This window comes from Gouania willdenowi, chromosome 8, assembly GCF_900634775.1.
Source record: "Gouania willdenowi chromosome 8, fGouWil2.1, whole genome shotgun sequence".
NCBI lineage: Eukaryota > Metazoa > Chordata > Actinopteri > Blenniiformes > Gobiesocidae > Gouania > Gouania willdenowi.
This window is the reverse complement of record NC_041051.1, coordinates 26883838-26902825: the sequence shown is the minus strand read 5'-3', so window position 1 is coordinate 26902825 and position 18988 is coordinate 26883838. Positions and strand designations below refer to the sequence as shown.

General features: G+C 37.0%; 2 protein-coding genes across 2 annotated transcripts; one reads left to right on the top strand and one right to left on the bottom strand.

The window, feature by feature from the left end:
• Nucleotides 1-3677: 3677 nt before the first annotated feature.
• LOC114468762 (epithelial membrane protein 1) lies at nucleotides 3678-7639 on the top strand. Its single transcript, XM_028455825.1, has 5 exons — nucleotides 3678-3825; nucleotides 4915-4997; nucleotides 5439-5547; nucleotides 6373-6513; nucleotides 6599-7639. The coding sequence occupies exons 2-5, from the start codon at nucleotides 4920-4922 to the stop codon at nucleotides 6760-6762; spliced, it is 492 nt and encodes a 163-aa protein (XP_028311626.1). The 5' UTR covers nucleotides 3678-3825; nucleotides 4915-4919; the 3' UTR covers nucleotides 6763-7639.
• Nucleotides 7640-8680: 1041 nt separating this feature from the next.
• Nucleotides 8681-17667, bottom strand: gsg1 (germ cell associated 1). The gene is made up of 5 exons (XM_028456145.1): nucleotides 16236-17667; nucleotides 12052-12099; nucleotides 11820-11984; nucleotides 9743-9854; nucleotides 8681-9140 (listed from the first exon to the last, which is right to left on the bottom strand). The coding sequence occupies exons 1-5, from the start codon at nucleotides 16561-16563 to the stop codon at nucleotides 8681-8683; spliced, it is 1113 nt and encodes a 370-aa protein (XP_028311946.1). The 5' UTR covers nucleotides 16564-17667.
• Nucleotides 17668-18988: the final 1321 nt, after the last annotated feature.

Genomic DNA, 18988 nt, shown 5'->3' with positions numbered 1-18988 from the left:
TGACTTCGTGGCTTCACCTGAGGCTTTTGGAAGCTCACGGGACAGGTTATTCACACAGACACAGACAATGATTTGAATATTTTTGGGATATTATCGTCTTTGTACATGAATCAGCACCAAACAAGTGACCTCAGTCTTTTTGGCCACACCTAGAATTTTTTAAACAGTTTCCTTCACTAGTGTCTATAACTCTCATCTTCATATTATACAAACAAACTGTTACAGATCCTTAATATCAACAACTTATCTTTGAAAAAACAAAATTTAAACATGAGATCAGTGTCTAACAAACGTGCTGTCACTGTGTTTACTGTGGGCTTTAACTATCCTGGTAAAATGCTATTTTAGGGGATTTCATTGCTTTATTGTCCAAGATACACAGCTATCTGTATTCTTTACAGCTGAGGTTGGTGGTTTCTGAAAGAGCTGAAGAAGCAAAAAGCATTTGTATGTGTACAGAGCTGGATTTGTTCCAATGCATGGCCTACAAGGCCCTGCTAAACCCACAGGCTGATATTTACACAGCAATGCATACATCTGTTCGTTCAGATAGAAATCAGAGGTTTGACTTTGAAGGTATACTAAAAAGGTTTTGACAAAATATCAACCTTTTCATCTCAGGCTCGTGAACGCTGCACACACTGATTTTTGACGTACTTGAACACTCACCCTTTGACACAAGCAGTTTTAATTTAATTAGCGTATAACTTAATTTCCAATTTCTACTGATTTCGCTTCAATTCAGCATGTGTGGCTCTTATTTATAAAGACGGCCTTGGATGGAAGGACTTTATACCTCAACACGAAAACAACTAAAAAGCAATTCATTCAATCAACTTGCAATGATTCACTGTTGGTTCATATTTAAAACTTCCAATCTTTTTTGAAAAGTTAAGGCCATATTATTAGCAAGAAACATAAATATGACAGGGTACAAAAAAACAGGCTTAAAAAGTAAGAAGATGGAGTAATTTCAATTTGTTTGTTTGCTGACTGTTTTCCTTGTACCGACAAGGGAATTCATAAGTAGCCTTTTTACATGTTAACTGTTATGCCACTATCTGGCAGTTTTATGGTTAAATAAAGAAAGAGCAACACCAATAGGCCTTCGTTTCAACATTGTCTTCAGTTGCCCTGTTTTGAATATTCGAGGGGGAAAAACATTTTTGGTTGTTAGTGTGTCGTTTAAAGCTGATATCCAGAGTCTCTGAGAAATCTGTTTATGAATCATTCTTTTGAAATGCGAAAAAATACCTAACTAGTCTTTCACTATGGTCTACTTCCAGTGGTCATTCATATACTGTATAGAAGTCCCGCCTTCGTCCATAGACCCCTATACAAATGCAAGAAAGCGCCGACGTCATCCAGCCAATAAGCATGGACTTCCTGGAACGGGCCACTGTCATTCAAAGTAAATGCACGTGCGCTGTCACAACAGCAAATAAGTATCACTGAGCAGCATAGCGTCACGGAGGAGCGCTCCGAAATTCCAGTTACCCGATTCCCGATTGTCAACGTATAAAGCTTCTACTAAAAAAGAAAACAAAAGTCCGGGTACAAAGCTTGTGGATAAACAAGACTTGCTACTTTTAAAAGGATTCCAAATGAACCAGGATTTGGCAACATTTCTCATGAACAGGTAATAAACATGTTTTAATCAAAAGTTATGGCACTTTAACAATAAATGTGTAGTTTTTGTAGTTATGCGACTTTGTTTAGTAATGCGCGTGCACAAACGTAGAGGCGTAGCTTCTGGTAGACTGGCAGAGAAAGGGGAGGAAGTAGAGCTGTTGAGGGCGGGACATTGAGATGTTCTCTCATAAACTCCAGATAGCTGCTTTAAGGTCAGGGATTAATAGCTGTTGATTTAAAGTCATCATAATACAACATTTATATTTTTCCTGTTAATGTGTACTCAAATAGTAACTTGATGGTAAACCTAAAGCAGCTGGTGACGATAACTAAAATTTTTCAAACTGTACCTGTATTTCATCCAAAAGTTAGTTTGGTCCATTACTGATACCAGTGTGATCCCAAAAACACTAATACAGTGACATTTCTGCTGTTTTCACCAAATTGGAAGTTGTGCCAAAACAATGGCAGACATTGATTTTTGTTGCTTTCCACAGAAACCATGTATCGCAGAGTGATATTACTCACAACGAACACCATAAAGAAACCAAAAGTGGCAAACGCGAGTCACTGTCCTCCTTGTCTGCAGGAAGAAGAAACACATGAAGCCATGATAAAATACTTCCTAAATATCAGAAACAAACCTCAAACATTATACGAGATTCTCATACCAACAATGCAATGCAAGAAACTAGTTCAAGGCACATGACCATTTGTCAACAAACCCATCATTTATAAAGTCACAAACAATCTTGCCAGTGGCAATTTTAACTATTGACATTTGTGAGTAAATTCTCCCCTTTTTTGGAACAAATACCTTTGATTTATTGATCTACAAGGCCTACACTACACATAGCTTTAATGGTCATTTTATTCATTGTTGATGCTTTTATTTTCAAAGATAGCAGTAATTGTTGCATTGCTCCGTGGCTATGTAGTCATTTTACAACATTTTCTTTATTTAATGTAAACTGTAGCATATTTGTGATAAACTCAACACTGTAAAGGACGTTTAAGGAGTTTGGAAGCTACCATGACACATCAAACTGCTTTAAAACAAAACCAAGCTGTTAAACTATAACCTCATGTGTAAAGCTGTCTGTAAAAGCAAATTTGTGAGGCATTATGGTTTACGATTTTTTTTAAAAACTTCTCCATGATATGCTTTGTTTTATCCTATCTTCTCCTCTTAATGTGTCTCATGCTGTCGATTAGAACGACTTCTCTTGCCGTTTTAATATCTGATCTGCCTCGAAGGTTTTGGGGTAGACTGAGGCCATCCTAAAACCAAATTCATAGCGTGTAATAGTTTTACAAATTTTACAATTCCTAAGAGATTCTCTCGCTCCACATGATCAGCTTAAGCAACAGATGATCTCCTCACATCATGAATCACTCAGTCCACATAAATCCGTAATGAAACAAACATAGACAGTAACTAATGAAGTTGCAGAAGCATGAAAGGTCTCCACCCTCACCCACCCAACCTCTTTTTTTTATTCATTTTTCACAATAATGACCACGTATTCATTTGCCCGGACATAATTTCCCTCGATGGCAGCATCAACTACCAACATTCCTTCGTCCTGAAACGTCATCCTCTTCAACAAAGCGGGAAAACATGGAGGGAGGGGATCAGGAAGAAAACCGACACCCTTGGCTGCTTGCATGTGTCTGCGCGCCCAAGTTTAACTGTTTGTTTGGATTGAGTACAAACACAGCAGCAACAATGTGATTGTGATTAGCTGTGGTCTGTTGCCATGGCACCAAGTGTAGTAGTCATAGTCAATAATGGTCGCCTTGTCGGTGAGTCATCAAAAACCTCCCCGAACGAAATCACCAGCATCAGCTGAGTGATCTGAAACTAGAAAACACTTGAGGGAAAAACTAACTGTCTGCTATGTGCATGTGTGTGTTTAAGAGAAACAGAAAGAGGGGAAAAAAAGACAGAAAGAGGGAGGGATAGGCGGCAATGAAGGAGGTGGAAAGAGGACAGAAAGGAAAAAAAAAAGGTTGAGATTATGTGATCAGGCAGGCAAGCGGCTTGTCTGGGGTGTGGACTTAAGAAGAGGGCTGGGTAAAAGTGGGCGGATGGGTAGTTTCTGGTGTTTATGCATTTAGACGCTGAGTCTGAAATTAGCTTCCCTGAGAGAAGGAGGAATTGGACTTGAAGAGACAACTATCCATCCAACGGTAAGTTTTCTTCTTCCATTGATTTGGCTGTAATTCCACAAAACTTGCCCAGAAAGTCTTTAATGGGATAAGTTTCTCTGTTGTTTTGGATTTTGTCCCATTTTTCAAAAACTATCACACGCCTGTGAAAGAAAGAGTAGCAAAAGACAGGTGTGTCCACCTTGGAGGGTCACAATGAGCTACAAACCTGCTTTCCAGATGCATTGTTAGCAGTGATGTTTTTAACTCTTTTAAATATTTTCCATTCTCTTGCTAGAGAGGAGATGTGGCTTTGCTTGTGCTCAATAGTTGTGATTCATAACCTAAAACAATACATTTTAAAACTGTACATTTTGCTTTATTTTGACTGTTTAAAGTTCATAACAAATGGTGATGTTGGCCAACTTGGCCAGTGTTTTGAGTGTGTGTGTGAGACGAATACTCCTTCATATTTGAGCCTTGTCCTCAGTTGTCAGTCACTCAGCACAGCTTCACCCATGGATAAAGGATCACAGCCCTGGTGTGAGCTCACAGGCCTCCTTTGTGTAGATATTCTCAGGAAGGTGGAGGTTGGGTTTTGTAAAAATGTGCAAGGGTTCAACCCACTGTGATTATAGGTGTGGGACAACAAGGTGAGAGAATAGCGTGTATTCTCTACAGTTATTTTAGGGAGTGGCGGTTTTGTGCAATCACAAGACAAGCCTGAACCCATCGGCCCGCCGTTAACTTCACTCCCTAATCATCTCTCTGACAGTCTTTTCCACGTGTCCGTTTAGACAAATGGTGAATTGGTGACCTCCGTCTGTGCAGAACACCTCTTCTGCTTCTCCGGCTCAACATCCACTCAATATATTTCAACGGTTTTTATTGAGAGTGCCCTCACTGAAACTCGACATAATTAGAAGTTGAGCAGCCGCGCCCTGAGCGACTGCCAGGATTTTGCCTCTGAATGAGCGTGTTCACGAGGACGTGCATGTGCATGCATACTACTTCTCTAAAAGCAGCAGGGCTGATTGTTCACACACAGTTTGTTTGATGTTCCGTTCACAGGACTTCCCACTGCAGAGTGGAAATGTATGAATAATAGTTTCTTTCTGCTCTTTCATGCAGTCACCATGCTGATTCTCCTCGCCGCCATCTTTGTCCTGCACATCTTAGCCATCATCCTCCTCCTGGTAGCCACCATTGACAATGTAAGTCACACTATGTTCGTTCACACCTCAGGTGCAAGCCTGTCACTCTCTATTCTGTTCTCGACCCAAGCGTCACAGCTGAAAAGCCTCACTTCCTGCCTGGCTTTTAGTGTTTGTGATGAAAGAGCACGAGGAGTGATGAGTGATGGGCTGTAAAGCTCTTTCATCACTCCCAAGTCTTCATTCCTTCTGTCGGAGGTCTCCCGTACTTCTCAGGGCCACATATTTCAAATAGTTGTCAGACAGACAGTCCAAACACAGAGTGGATGCTCTGAATGTGCTCATGTGCAACATCAATGAAATATGAAGAATTTCAACAACACACTAGCATTCCTCCTCCTGATTATATCTCCTCCTTGAGGGGTTAGGCTCGTCATTTTACCTCTGCATGAAGCTCCTCCCACACCTTCTTTATTCGGGGCTTTTCCCCCTTCTCCTCAGGCCTGGTGGGTGACTGACACCATATCCACTGACGTTTGGGCTCGGTGGATTCTGAAAAATGGCGTGTGGAACTACACCGACCTTCCTAAAGGCTCGCACTATCCAGAAGGTAAAGGGAACTTCCTAAACATCTTTACTGCTGTAGAAGGCACTTCTTAAATTATGCATTTAAATTATTAGTTATACCTAAACTAGTTAGATTGATCCAAACACAAAGTTTAGATCCTCCAGCAGAGTTGCTTTGGGTGTATCTCTGAATCTAAGGAGTGGCCCTTTGCAGAAAGGCATGATGACACATCAACATTCATTAGAGTTCTATTAGGACATCTGTAAATGCAGGACTGGAGCCTTCAAGAAAACAACAACTCATGCACAATCAAAACTGACTTTCCATTCACATATCCTGCTTTGGGTCAACTAGGTTCATCACACTTTAAGGAAAGTTAAAATACCAAGACAATCCACCCACCATACATGTTTGTTTATGAACTGAAAAAAACATGAGAAGATGAAAAACTGCAAAGAATGAGCACAAAAAATGTTAGACACCTTTTCTAGCAAGCGCCCTGCCTTAAAAGGTTTTTACTTGTTTAAAAACTTTGACTTTGAACTAGTTACAAACCAGTCTGCTTTACCACATTGCTATTCTAATCAAACAGGCATTTTTATTCAAATAAATCTTTGTAGATAATTATACAAGTGTGTAAACAAAGCAAGAACTTTAAGCAAATGTCTTAGTCCTATTCACTGAGGCTTTGTACCTAAGAAACTTAAACCTTGACTTTGATGTTTAAGAAGTTAAAGATGTCTGACTCTGGCCTGAGATGACTTCTCTAAGCTTCAGTTTGATATTAAGGCATTTTATTAAAACCTGTCATCGTCTCTCACCTGTGCAGTATCTTCACTCTGTTTTTCTCACTGGCTCCCCCTGCAGATTATCTCCAGGCAGTGCAGGCCACCTCAGTACTCGCCTGTATATTCTGCATCATCAGCATCATTGTGTTTGTGGCTCAGCTCTTCACTCTCCCCAAAGGAGAAAGGTTCACCATCGCCGGCGTCTTCCAGTTACTGTCCTGTGAGTGTTTCACTTCTGTCACTCTCTCTGGATGGTATGGTTTAGCATTATCACATGGTTTAATCCTCTCTCTCTCTCACTCTAGGCCTGTGTATCATGATCGCAGCGTCCATCTACACAGACCGTTTCCACCTCGATGAGAGCACAGGCTCGTACGGCCACTGCTACATCCTGGCATGGATCTCCTTCGCTCTTACCTTCATCTCCTCCATCACTTACTTTGTGTTACGCAAGAAGACCGCTGACTAATACTAGCTTAATCCACTCAAGGTTCTCACCTAGATTTAGTCTCCTAGCTAAAACCTGGTTCTCTGTCAGGTGAGTTTTGTTTTTCACTTGTTTTGAGGACCAGATTTGAGCTGGTGGTGAAGATAAAAAAATAATAAAATACGACGAAATACAACTGGAATTTAAACGGGTCTGTTCTTAGATAACCAGTAGAGTTTATAGACTCATTTAAACCACAGATGTATTTCAGGGTCTTTTCACCCATTCCCCTCATTTAGGGCTGAATTACTAAAGAATGAAGAGTATTTTTCTATTACATGAAAGATAATCTATTATCCTGATGTGGAACTAAATGAACTACAATCTATAACTAGTCCCTGGGTGTAAAAGATGCAAGATAAAGAGCCAATTAGAAAAACAACTTCAGGTGAGTGTTGATATGTTTAGTTTAGTTTTTTTTTTCTTCTTATGTTCACGTGATATTATCTGATCTGTCCTTACTTCATATAACGTGCCACTAAATAACCAATGTATGTAATGTGTAAGCTAATGTGTTCTTCTGGACCTTCTGAAATGTCACATGTTAACTTATGTTTACTCCAATATGACTATGCAGTAACATTTTTTCCATTGCTTACACGCATTCCTATGCTGCAGATTTGCAAGAGCTCAAAATGACGGGGTTGTTATTTATTTAGAGTCAAGTGTAAAAAAAATGGAATAATTTTCACAAAAAAGAGCAAGTTTTAATAAACATATCCAATCAGGTTCAAATGTCACAACCCCTAATTTGTGTACAAAAAAATACTTTCCTAAATTGGCTGTTATTTCTAACACATTCTGACACAAGTGCAAATGAGATGTAATGTGTAAATAAGACGTGTTGCCTTTAAAACTCTGTATGTCTGATGTTGTTTTATTTTTACTACAGATATTTGTCCTTTTAAATCGCATTAATGGTTTTTACAATAATAAAACTTTATTTCATTGTTGAAGTGAGCTGTGGTTTCTTTAATTTCATAGCATTGTTTGTCTGCTTTTTGGGGTCCCTGTCTGACAAAGGATAATTTAAAATAAAAACAGAACAGGATCATTGGAGATGACAGAATACACAAGATATTACACCTTAAAAAACAGATATGTCTGCAATTAAAGCTCTTTTTTAATCTAAACACACTTTCCTTGATAAAAAGAAACTATGATAAAACTTGATTAAAAAAAAGGCTCTAACTATTTTAACAGTAGTTCTACTGAGATTAATAGAAGCAATACAGTCAAAATATTGCCGGCAGCAGGGACAAAAGATAATTCAAAATTGACAGATTTATTGCATTAAACAGGAGTTTGAATAAACAATGCAGTCAATTAAGGCAACCAAGCAGTGGTGGCTTATAATTGGAGGGTCACCGGTTTGAATCTCTCCTGGGCTATCACTGTGGGACGTTGAGCAAGTCCCTTAACCCTAAGAACTCCAAGGGTGTTACACTACTGGTCTTATTTACATGGAAGCTTTAATTCTTCTTTAAAGCAGAATAAAAGTTCATTCCTCTTTAAACTGACCTTGTAAACACTTAATTCCTAATGCTAATTTAATTCAGAATTAGACTTAAATCCAAATTAGGTGGCTGGTTTATTCCAATTTTAATTTCTAATTAAATAATTTCTCTATCTTGTAAACACTTAATTCCTCTTTAAGTTAATTCCGGTTGTTCTGCGGATGCGCGACTTGCCGCGATGACGAGTTGGCAATGACATAATCCAAGTTGGCTGCCCGGACTAGAGCCTTAAAAGACATGGCTATAATAAAAAGAGTGGATGGATGGAGGCATAAACATGCGGCCATTAACACGAACACATGGACTTATGACTCACAGAAACAAACACACGATAACACGACATACCACCTTTTATTGTACTTCGTTGGACCAGGGGTAAAAAATCAAAGCGGGCTATATTCCTCCTCTGAATCGTATCTATTGTCCCGGTGCTCTGCCAGGCTCGTATGCATGGGTGAAGTGGACGGAGAAGGCAGAGAAAGACGATGATACGGGGATCCGGGCACGAGATGTGAAGGCAGGGAAGTGAAGGAGTCTGAGTGAGAGAGCGGCAGAGAATGGGAGTGTGTGAGTCTGGATGAAGCTGGATGCAATAGTGGCGAGGGAGGCCCATAGTAGGGAGACAAGTGGGAGATACGTGGAGGAGACATGGGACAGGTCAGAGTGGCCCCCTGATTTGGAGGGGTGTAATAAGGAGAGGGTGGAAGGAATCTCCCAAAATTAAAGCTGCAGGGATTAAGAGCAGAGGTTCGCCTTGGACCAACAATCAGGACGTTCTTAGTGTAGCTGTTGAGGGTGGACACGCCTGCACACATGGTGACGGTGAAGGCAATCCATGCTAGACTGAAGGAAACCAAAGAAGATCCCTCAGTATTTATGATCTATCTATCGATCTACTGTAACTATCTGTCTAATGTATCTATCTATCTATCTATCTATCTATCTATCTACTGTATCTATCTATCTACTGTATCTATCTATCTACCTATCTATCTACTATATCTATCTATCTACTGTATCTATCTATCTACTGTATCTATCTATCTACTGTATCTATCTATCTATCTATCTATCTATCTATCTATCTACTGTATCTATCTATCTACTGTATCTATCTATCTACTATATCTATCTATCTACTATATCTATCTATCTATCTATCTACTGTATCTATCTATCTATCTATCTATCTATCTATTGTATCTATCTATCTATTGTATCTATCTATCTATTGTATCTATCTATCTATCTATCTATCTATCTATCTATCTATATCTATCTATATCTATCTATCTGTCTATCTATCTATCTACTGTATCTATATCTATCTATCTATCTATCTATCTATCTATCTATCTATCTATATCTATCTATATCTATCTATATCTATCTATCTGTCTATCTATCTATCTGTCCTGATACTGGTTTATCTTTAAAGCACTTACTAAAATGCCCATGAGTATCCAAAGCTGTGTGGTTTGAAGTCCTCTGGTCCCATGGAGGCAGTGGTCTGAAACACTTGCATGTACATCATGTGACCCACCATCCCGAGAAGACCTGTGGTAAGAGTGAGGGATGAAATACGCTGACCTATAGTCACTAATCTAATTATTCTGTCACAGAATGTAATCAACAATACGATCATCCTCACTGCTTTCATTGTTTTGTTTTTTTAACCAACTAAATATCTTAACTCAAATTTAAACTGTCAGGATTAGAGCTTTTATTCTTCCAGGTTCTAAACAAGAACTTGTGAAGAACGTGAATATGTATTGCACTTTTTCTAACAGGCTTTAGACATTTTTTTTTTTTTTTTATGGTACATTTTTAGTTTAAATGACTAAACACATTAACCATAAGTATGCTTACAATGGAGTGTTTTTACTACCATGACAAAATGTATTAGAGTATAAAAAAAACCTGTGAACGTACTTAAAAAGACTAAAATGAGACCAAAACTAAACTCATTTCCACAGGCTATATTCAAACCTAAAACAATAACAACTAGAATGTGTTTTTAACTAAATCCAGTGACTGTAACTAAAATGAAATAAAAAAAATTCTTGTCATTATTATTAACACTGCTCTGGTCTGAGGTTTTAATAAAGAGTTGGTTGTTGCTTTACAATAATAAGAGTTTTAAATGGTCCGTGATGGCTTTACACAGAATTCACAAGTATTTTCTGAAGTGTATTTTTGACATCAGCTGATTTTTTAAAGAAATGATCCAGAATCGATATAATATTAGTCCAGCAGAGGTGGAAAGTGCACGTTGCAGCAACAAAAGAATTGCCCACAGTAAGAACAAAAAAAATGAATACCACGGATAATAGTGTAAATATACGACTGTGGAACAGACATAAATTAGAAAAACAAAATAAATTAAATTAAAAACAAACAAAATAAAAACTAAACGGCATTAAAACAAAGCAAAACACAACAAATGTGCAAATGACAAATGAAGGAAAGTTTTTGTTCTGATTTCTTTTCCTCCACTGAACTATATTTGCCCTGTGACCTGTTGATGTCTGGGTTTCGATAACGTTATAGCTACTGACAAGTCATGTGACTTCATGACTTGTCAGTAATGTGCTAAAAATGTCCAGCAGCACCCGGAATGGGCTCTGTAAACCCCGCCCCCCAAAAGTTCCATTGCAAAAGACTTTCCCACCAATTAGGGCCAAACCTTGGCCTCGTTAAATCTCCCTCCTGTAAATGCGCTCATAGATGTTGAGCGGTCGGTCAGTGTACGTTTGAATTTGGTCATTGGATTTTCCGTTCAGAAAAGGATATTAAAAACTAAAGCAACAGAAAAGCCACTTTTTTTTTTTTTTTTTAATCTTTTACCCAAATCACTGCAACATCTTTACACGCGCTCTTACTTTGAAAACACCAACTTCTAGTTCACTGTAAACCCAAATGTTTAAAGTAATTAGATAGATGAAGTAGTTTATACTCAACGTTATAGAAAAAGTTTTACTTACTTAATTATGCCAAGTTGGTGCAACATTTTCTTCCTTTTTATGTTACTTTAAAACTGATATCTGGAGATATTATTTGAATTTCCTGACTATTTAAAAGGGACAATGCCAATTCATTAACAGACATACTGTAAATAGATCAGATTTAGCCAAAAGAGGCTAGTTTTTATCTAGTGTCAGATTTTAAAAGGCAATCTAAAATGTAAAAATGTATTAAAATACAGAAATAACACAACATGACCAAAGAGAACAGTTATAACAAATAACAGTGATAAAACAAAGCACCAGGCCAGGACTAAAACTCTCAGAACTGCCACACAGTAAATTACAGCAGGTACACAATTAAAAAACAGAAACAGTTCATCCATATTTAAGAAAAACAAACAGTGTACAAAAATATAAATAAAATAAGTCCGTGTGAACATAATTGAAGGGGTGTTCAACCAGACTATGGTCAAAAATCCTCCACCGCGAACACATACTACCTTTTCAACTATTTTATTGGCATTTCAAAGCGTTATGTATCATAAAGTGGGCATACCTCCTAATACTGTGAAGATGGCAGCGAACGCATTGAGCAGCTGACCCCAGCGCTGTGTGGAAGGAAACCAGGCCTGAATGATCAGCTGCACAGACAGCAGAACGCAGCTGATCAACAGCAGCCCGATGTACACCAGCTCCAGGGACAGTGAGAGCCACATGATCGCTGCAGGGTCAGGATGGAAGTCAGAGTCAGCGTAAAGATACATGAAAATCATTCATTGGTCGCTCACCTTTTTCATCATCTGGAGTCAGAGTGTAAAAGCCCCGACACTTCTCCTCTGCATGGGAAGATAAACGCAAACAAAGTTATTCTCCTACTACTGTATATTCACGTACCTTAAAGGCATTCTGTGCTTCTTTTGATTCATACCCAGATATCCTTGCATTGTCTGGATCAGTAATAATGTTAAAATGTTAAGTACCTCTTTTCTGTGGCAGAAAACCACAAATAATGTGTTTTTAAAAATGTCCTTCAGGACCAATAAGCTTGAATTATCTTGTATAAAGTCACTCTTTCCTTTTGACAAATGCAGACGTCCTGAACAATACAGAGGAAGGTGAGAGGCCATGGAGCGTTGCCATGGTTACACACACACACAGCTGTGTAATAGCAGCAATTGAGTTTTCTGCAGAGGTGTAAATAGTACTGATATATCCGACTCAAGCAGAAGTACTATGGCAAGCCCTTTTAATAAGATATCTGAAATTCAATTGCTGATATCTGCAATTCAATTTGAATGGAAGTCAATGGCACATTTTTACATGTAACAATTGAATTGCAGATATCTGTAATTCAGTTTCTACATGTCGAAATGACATTTTGACATGTTGAAATATATTTGTTACGTGTGAAAATGGCTTTACAGATATCTTGAATTAACATTTCAACATGTCAAAATTACATTTGAACATGTTCAAATGTAATATCCACTAGTGAAAACTAAATTGCTACATGTCCGCCAGACTTATTAAATGTTAAAAGGGCTTGCCATAGAAGTACTGTTACTTGATTGAAATGGTTCTCAAGTACAAGTAAAAAGTAGCTGAAATAACTAGTAGTCAAAGTAAAAGTTACTCGTTACTTTCACCCCCTACGTTTATTTTTGGTATTAAATCTTGCCACGGTTCAAGGTTCAAGATTTTTATTTGTCACATGCTCATACAGATGTGCGTAGAAAGGCCATGCAACAACAACAAACACTCAATTTAGTAATGCACGTAAATGCAGAAAAAAATATAGCACAATGCAAAAATAAGAAGACTTACCGTATTTTTTGGACTATAAGGTGCACAATCAATGAATGGGTCTATTTTCATACATAAGGCGCACCTTTTTGTTATTATTATTATTATTATTATTGTTATTAAGGCTCATTAAGCGAAACAAAATAGTCAGATAAGTCAAACTTTATTCAACTTATTAACAATAACTCTCAACATTGTTCAGGTTTAACACATAAAATATAGAACATTACACTCACTTTTTCAGTTCAGTATGTTGAAGCACAGCACAGGTACATATCGAGGCGCCTGACTACGGTAGCCCTGAAGCGCCAAAAATCCATCAAGCGGTGCAGCTTCATAGTTTACCAAAGTTGTACTAAAACATTTTGACATATTAATTTCATACATAAGGCGCACCTGATTATAAGGCGCACTGTGGATTTTTGAGAAAATTAAAGGATTTTAAGTGCGCCTTATAGTCCGAAAAATACGGTATATGAATGCACAAACATTAAATACAGAATAAAATACTGTAAACAATGCAAAGTGTCAACGTCTGAAATATAAAAAGTGTAAAATAGTTTAAAAATGATTATTGTAATGATTATTGTGCAAACTATGAAAGAAAGAGGCAAAATCTTGAACAATTGGAACTTATTTATGTTCCACTCAGGCATCTGTATAAAATAAAAGATTTGTCAAAATGTACATTTCTTTTTTTAATAAAATAAAACCAATGAATTCAATTTAAAAAAATAAATAAATTAAAAAAAAAAAAAAAAAATATATATATATATATATATATATATATATACACACATGTATATATATATATATATATATATATATATATATATGGCTCTAAGTATAGCTACATTTATGAACTCTAAAACTGAGAAAATAACTTGCATTCAATGCATTACGTTTAATCTGATTGGTCGGCTATGATGTGATGCATTCGATAGTTGCCTGGTCATTTAATTTTTTGTAGTTTCACAATGTCTGTTGATTATTTAAAAAAAAAAAAATTATATACAGTATATCTTAGTGTGAAGGATGTCTGTAATCACACACACACGCACGCACACACACACGCGCACACACACACACACACACACACACACACACAGACACACAGACACACAGACACACGCACACACACACTGCTGATTTCCCTCTAACCTCATCACTTCAATGTCATTTAGACAATCCTCAAAAATCTGTTGCAAATCTCCCACAAATGAGACGCCGAGCCACCAGCAGACGTGATTGAATCCTATTAACCTTTCTCTCTTTGGGCTTTAATCCATAATTGAGTCGTGCTGTTGAGGACTAAACCTCTGAGAAGCCTGAACCCTGAGTGATGATAATCCTGTCTGAACCCAAACACTCACTTAATAACGCAGATGCAAAAACAAACACACCTAAAAGCTTGATTTGAGCATTTTTTCTGCTTCCTGTGATGCATTACCGACGTATATAGTGGTTGTAGTTACAAGTTAGGGTTTATGTTTTCTTCCCATTATCAGGTGTAGTTATATGGCTTATATATCCACACACATCTGGGATGTGTATTTTTCCTGTAAAATATATATTTTTTGGAGTCATAATGTGTATTTGTGTTGTCATTTTGCATTTTTTTTGAGTAATTTTTGTGTATTTTTGTTGTCGTTTTGCTTGTTTGTTATTACTGTGGGTTTGCAGAGTCATTTTTCCTGTTTATCTTGTCTGTTTGTGTACCTTTGTTATCATGTTCTGTAATTTTGTATATTTTTCTGAGTAATTCAGTGTATTACTGTTGTCGTTTTGTGTGTTTTTGGAGTATTTTCTATGTTTTTCTCTGGTCTTTTACTATATTTTCCTGCAATGTAATTCTTTGTGTTTTTGTATTCTTGCTCTTGTTTGGTGTATTTTTCTGTCATTTTGTACATTTGCTTTGGGGACTGCATAAAATTAGACCGAGGGCCGAATGTGGCCCCCGGGCCGCCAGTTGCCTATGTCTGCCCTAGGTGTTATCTTTGCTACTGACTAATCCATTAAGTCTCATACAGTATTAAGCAAATCTCAAGGACAGCTTTGTAATATTTCTAAAATTAGGGACATCTTTGCCTAGAATGACACGTGAAAAAAAGAATCCATGCATTCAGTACATCTAGACTAGATTATTGTAACTCTTTAGCTTCAGGATGTCCTAACAACGTTTTAAAGTCTCCAGCTAGACTACGTACTACAGCTCTACAGCGTTGTCTTCCCTTCATTAAGTTCCTGTAAAATCATCCTGTTCAGTGACCCCAGCCTATGTTTGGGAGGCAGGGATTTGCTCCACATTTAAGGCTAAACTTAAAACCTACTTATTGGAAAATATAGAAATAATAATAGGGAGTCATTTCATATATTACACCATCATAGAGTTGCAGCTTAATAAAGAAGTGGGAATTTATCATCAGGTTTAGGGTCAATTACATGTTTCAGTTACAATTACGTTTTCAATTACCCATGTTAAATTACGATTACAGTGACCAGCATTTTTGCATCAGCTGTAAAATACACTAAAAACCAGTAAATATCATCTCATTTCTTTCCGATCTATTGGTTACTTTATTAAGCTTCCTAATCAATGAAAATATAGTTATTAATATTTTTGGTGTGGGCATCTGAGCCTTTTGGTGTCAGTTTATCCCTAGATCTGATCTGTCTTTCCACAAGTGGAAATGTACATAGTATTATTAAATTCTATTGTATTTTTTCTTCCTTTATTTAATTAATGTTTGATGCTGTTTTTTTTTTTTTTTTTTTTTTTTTTTTGGAGCTGCTGTAACATCCAAATTTCCCCCATTGGGAAATCAATAAAGTTTATACTTATTGTTATAAGAAAAAATAATAATTAAATGGTAAAATGTGGGTGAGCTTGATATGAAACATTTGAACTACATACAGTAAGTGTAGAACTGTACATAAGACTGTTACGTGGTTCCCTAGTTTTGCTTTGAATTATAATTTTCATAGAATTTTCATGGCAATTATAATTACAAAGTCAATTATCTGAATTCAATTACAATTTAATTTACAAATATGACAGCAACAGATTATTTTGAATTATAATTATGCCATTATTGTAATTAATTGTCAATTATGTGATTTTAATTATAATTGACCCCAACCCTGATGACATTTGACATTTGTGTCTCACCCCATTGGTCTTTGTAGATGTCCTCCTCACAGATCATAAACAGACCAGTGTGAAACCCTGGGAAGACGAAGCGGTCGTCCCCCGTCTCCCAGAAGAACTGGATGTTGGAGGAGTTGGACACGCCGGGAACAGGGATACATTTGGTGTGTTTGGTGGGGGAGCAGAGCGGTTTGGGCACCTTCTGTTTCCCCACACACCAGTGGGAGGACATGAAGGACACAGTGATCAGGAGGAGGGACAACACTGTCTGGATAAAGGAGAGGGGAGGGGAGCGCACCTGCTCTAGGAACGCCATTAAAGAAAAGCTGGAAAAGATGGAGACAAACATCTCAAATGTGAGAATGTCCACAGGGTGAAAAGATGACGGCAAGAACACTTTCCAAAGAAAAGATTATGAAGAGGATAAATTGCTTTATCAAATGAAAAAAATCTCTCAGCTTGCAATTAGTTTCCATGGAGAAGCGGCTCTGTGAAATGGCAGAAATGAAAGACTGTACAGTGGTTTATCATTACTGCTCACATTCAAAGACCAATACTGATGAAAAATCACAGAACAAAAAGCCTGGTGCCTTAAAAGCATGTGAGCACTTTGCTTCAAACAAAACCAAAAAAAAATATAGAAAACACTTACCTGTTTCTAGGTGGTCCTCTGGACCATCATGGAGAAAAAACCGTGAGAGTGATGAAGGACTGTAGCACTGACCGTCAGTCGTCATGAGCCTACAGACAACTGGCAGCACATCTCACTCTCACATCCTCTTCTTTAATCCCCACATACTGTAGATCTAATACACTAAACTCTGCTCCAGTGGTTTTCATTTAGATTTGTTGATACTGTATCATCCTAGTTCTGATCTGCTCCCCTTTCAAACAACCACAATCAACAGACTTTCAAGTAGAATGAAAGCAAATGATGGATATTGGGTTTGTATTTGACCAGATATGGTGCATATGAAAAAACTCCAGATATGCATCAGAAATATCTGTATTCTAGACAGAATCAAAAACGGATATTTAGGGATTCTGGGTATTTTCACTCTGAGGACATTGACGGAACACATACATGACAAAATCTAGATATTGTTAGTAACCTAGTATAATATATTGTCTTCATGAAGAAAATTGGGTTTGCATTTGACCAGATATGGTGCATATGAAAAAAAAACTCCGGATATGCATCAGAAATGTCGATATTCTAGACAGAATCAAAAACCGGACATTCTCGATTCGAAAGCAGAATTTTATGCAACTTAGGTTGGATTCATTGAACCCTTGGGGCACCTTTGTGACCAAAAGTGACATTTTAGGTGTTTTTATTTGTTTTGCTCTCAACATAAAGGCTAGCTGTGTGACATTTTTCATTTTTATTTGCTTGATTCCAAAGTCCTGTGTATTGGAAGTTTATAGAAAAGAGATATGCATCATACTGACCAAATTTGCCCCATTGACTTCATTGTCACCACATATTTTTCATGTACTGTAATCATGATAAATCATAATGCTTTTTCAATAATACCAAATAGATCTAAACCTCTACAAGTGTATTTTTTTCTTTAAAACTGTCCTTGTGCCAAAAACGATAATGTATTAAATTAAATTGTGCTATCAATTAATGACACGATCAAAGCTGTAATATTTTCATCACAAATATTTCACTTTGGTCTTCATTTTTGGAAATACTGTATATTTAGTGTTTTTCCTGCTGAAAAAAATAAAGGTTCTCGTAATAAAAAGTCCATAGAATATATAAATATATATAGGTCTGAAGTAGTTGAAAATATCTGATACTGTATAAGTAAAAAATAAACTTCATGGAGTACATTTTTATTGCACTTTTATGAGACGGACCATTTGTGTACACAAAGTGTACAAATGTATGTGAATTTAAAAGAGTGCACAAGGTTTAAACGTATTTTAACGTATTTCGAGATTTACCCTGTTTGACACTTCCCGTCTTTAATTAGAAACCAAAGCAATCCATTCAAAAAGACGTGAAATAACCATGTCAGCCGTAACATTATAATTCCATTTTTAACTGTTGTGCAAGTCATTGTCCCAAACAGGAAACTACTGTATGTCCAGAAATGTACCGTGACATCTACAGGTTCCAAGTTAAAGTCAGATGTCTTTGGCTAAACCTTAAACTGTTTGTTTGCTATTCGTGCACAGCGTTTCTATGTAGCCTTATTAATCATGGTGCTGAGAGGAAGCTGCCATCAATTTAACACATTTTCCACATAGAAAGTGGAACTAAAGCACGAATTCTTAACGGTCAGGACTTGTTCTAATGGTATGAACTGACATTTGCTCTAATATTGTAAATACATTTTGAAGAAATTGTGACTATGCAGCAATAGTAGATCCTATGAAAAGTTATTGTTGATAATCTTTGTCAGTAGTAAATCCTTCATTAAGAATATATAAATATATATATTTTTTAAACTCTTCTTAAATGTCTTTTGATATTCTGTTATGGCGTCGTCGGAGTTCTGGCACCTGTTGTTTTTTTTTTTTATAGTATCTTTAGACTCAACCGGACTCTCCTCAGGTGAGTAGATATACAGTAACTTAAAGAACTCGCTTTTGGTTGCAGAAATAATCTTATTTTTATAAATATATGTTTCATCTGAATTCTACAACTGCTGCTGTCACCTGAAATTCATAACAAATGACCAATAATTTCACATCTTGCATTTTTCCACTTTACTGCACCAAAACTATAACCCTGAGCAACCGCAACATTGGTCCGTGGC

Excerpts from the sequence above, each read along its gene's own strand:
- LOC114468762 (XM_028455825.1), top strand. The coding sequence starts at position 4,920 with ATGCTGATTCTCCTCGCCGCCATCTTTGTCCTGCACATCTTAGCCATC. Across the intron at positions 5,548-6,372 it reads AGGCTCGCACTATCCAGAAG|ATTATCTCCAGGCAGTGCAG; the intron begins GTAAAGGGAACT and ends CTCCCCCTGCAG. Across the intron at positions 6,514-6,598 it reads CGTCTTCCAGTTACTGTCCT|GCCTGTGTATCATGATCGCA; the intron begins GTGAGTGTTTCA and ends CTCTCACTCTAG.
- gsg1 (XM_028456145.1), bottom strand. The coding sequence starts at position 16,563 with ATGTTTGTCTCCATCTTTTCCAGCTTTTCTTTAATGGCGTTCCTAGAG. Across the intron at positions 12,100-16,235 it reads CATCTACAAAGACCAATGGG|AGGAGAAGTGTCGGGGCTTT; the intron begins GTGAGACACAAA and ends CTTCCCATGCAG. Across the intron at positions 9,141-9,742 it reads GGATACTCATGGGCATTTTA|TCTAGCATGGATTGCCTTCA; the intron begins GTAAGTGCTTTA and ends GGTTTCCTTCAG.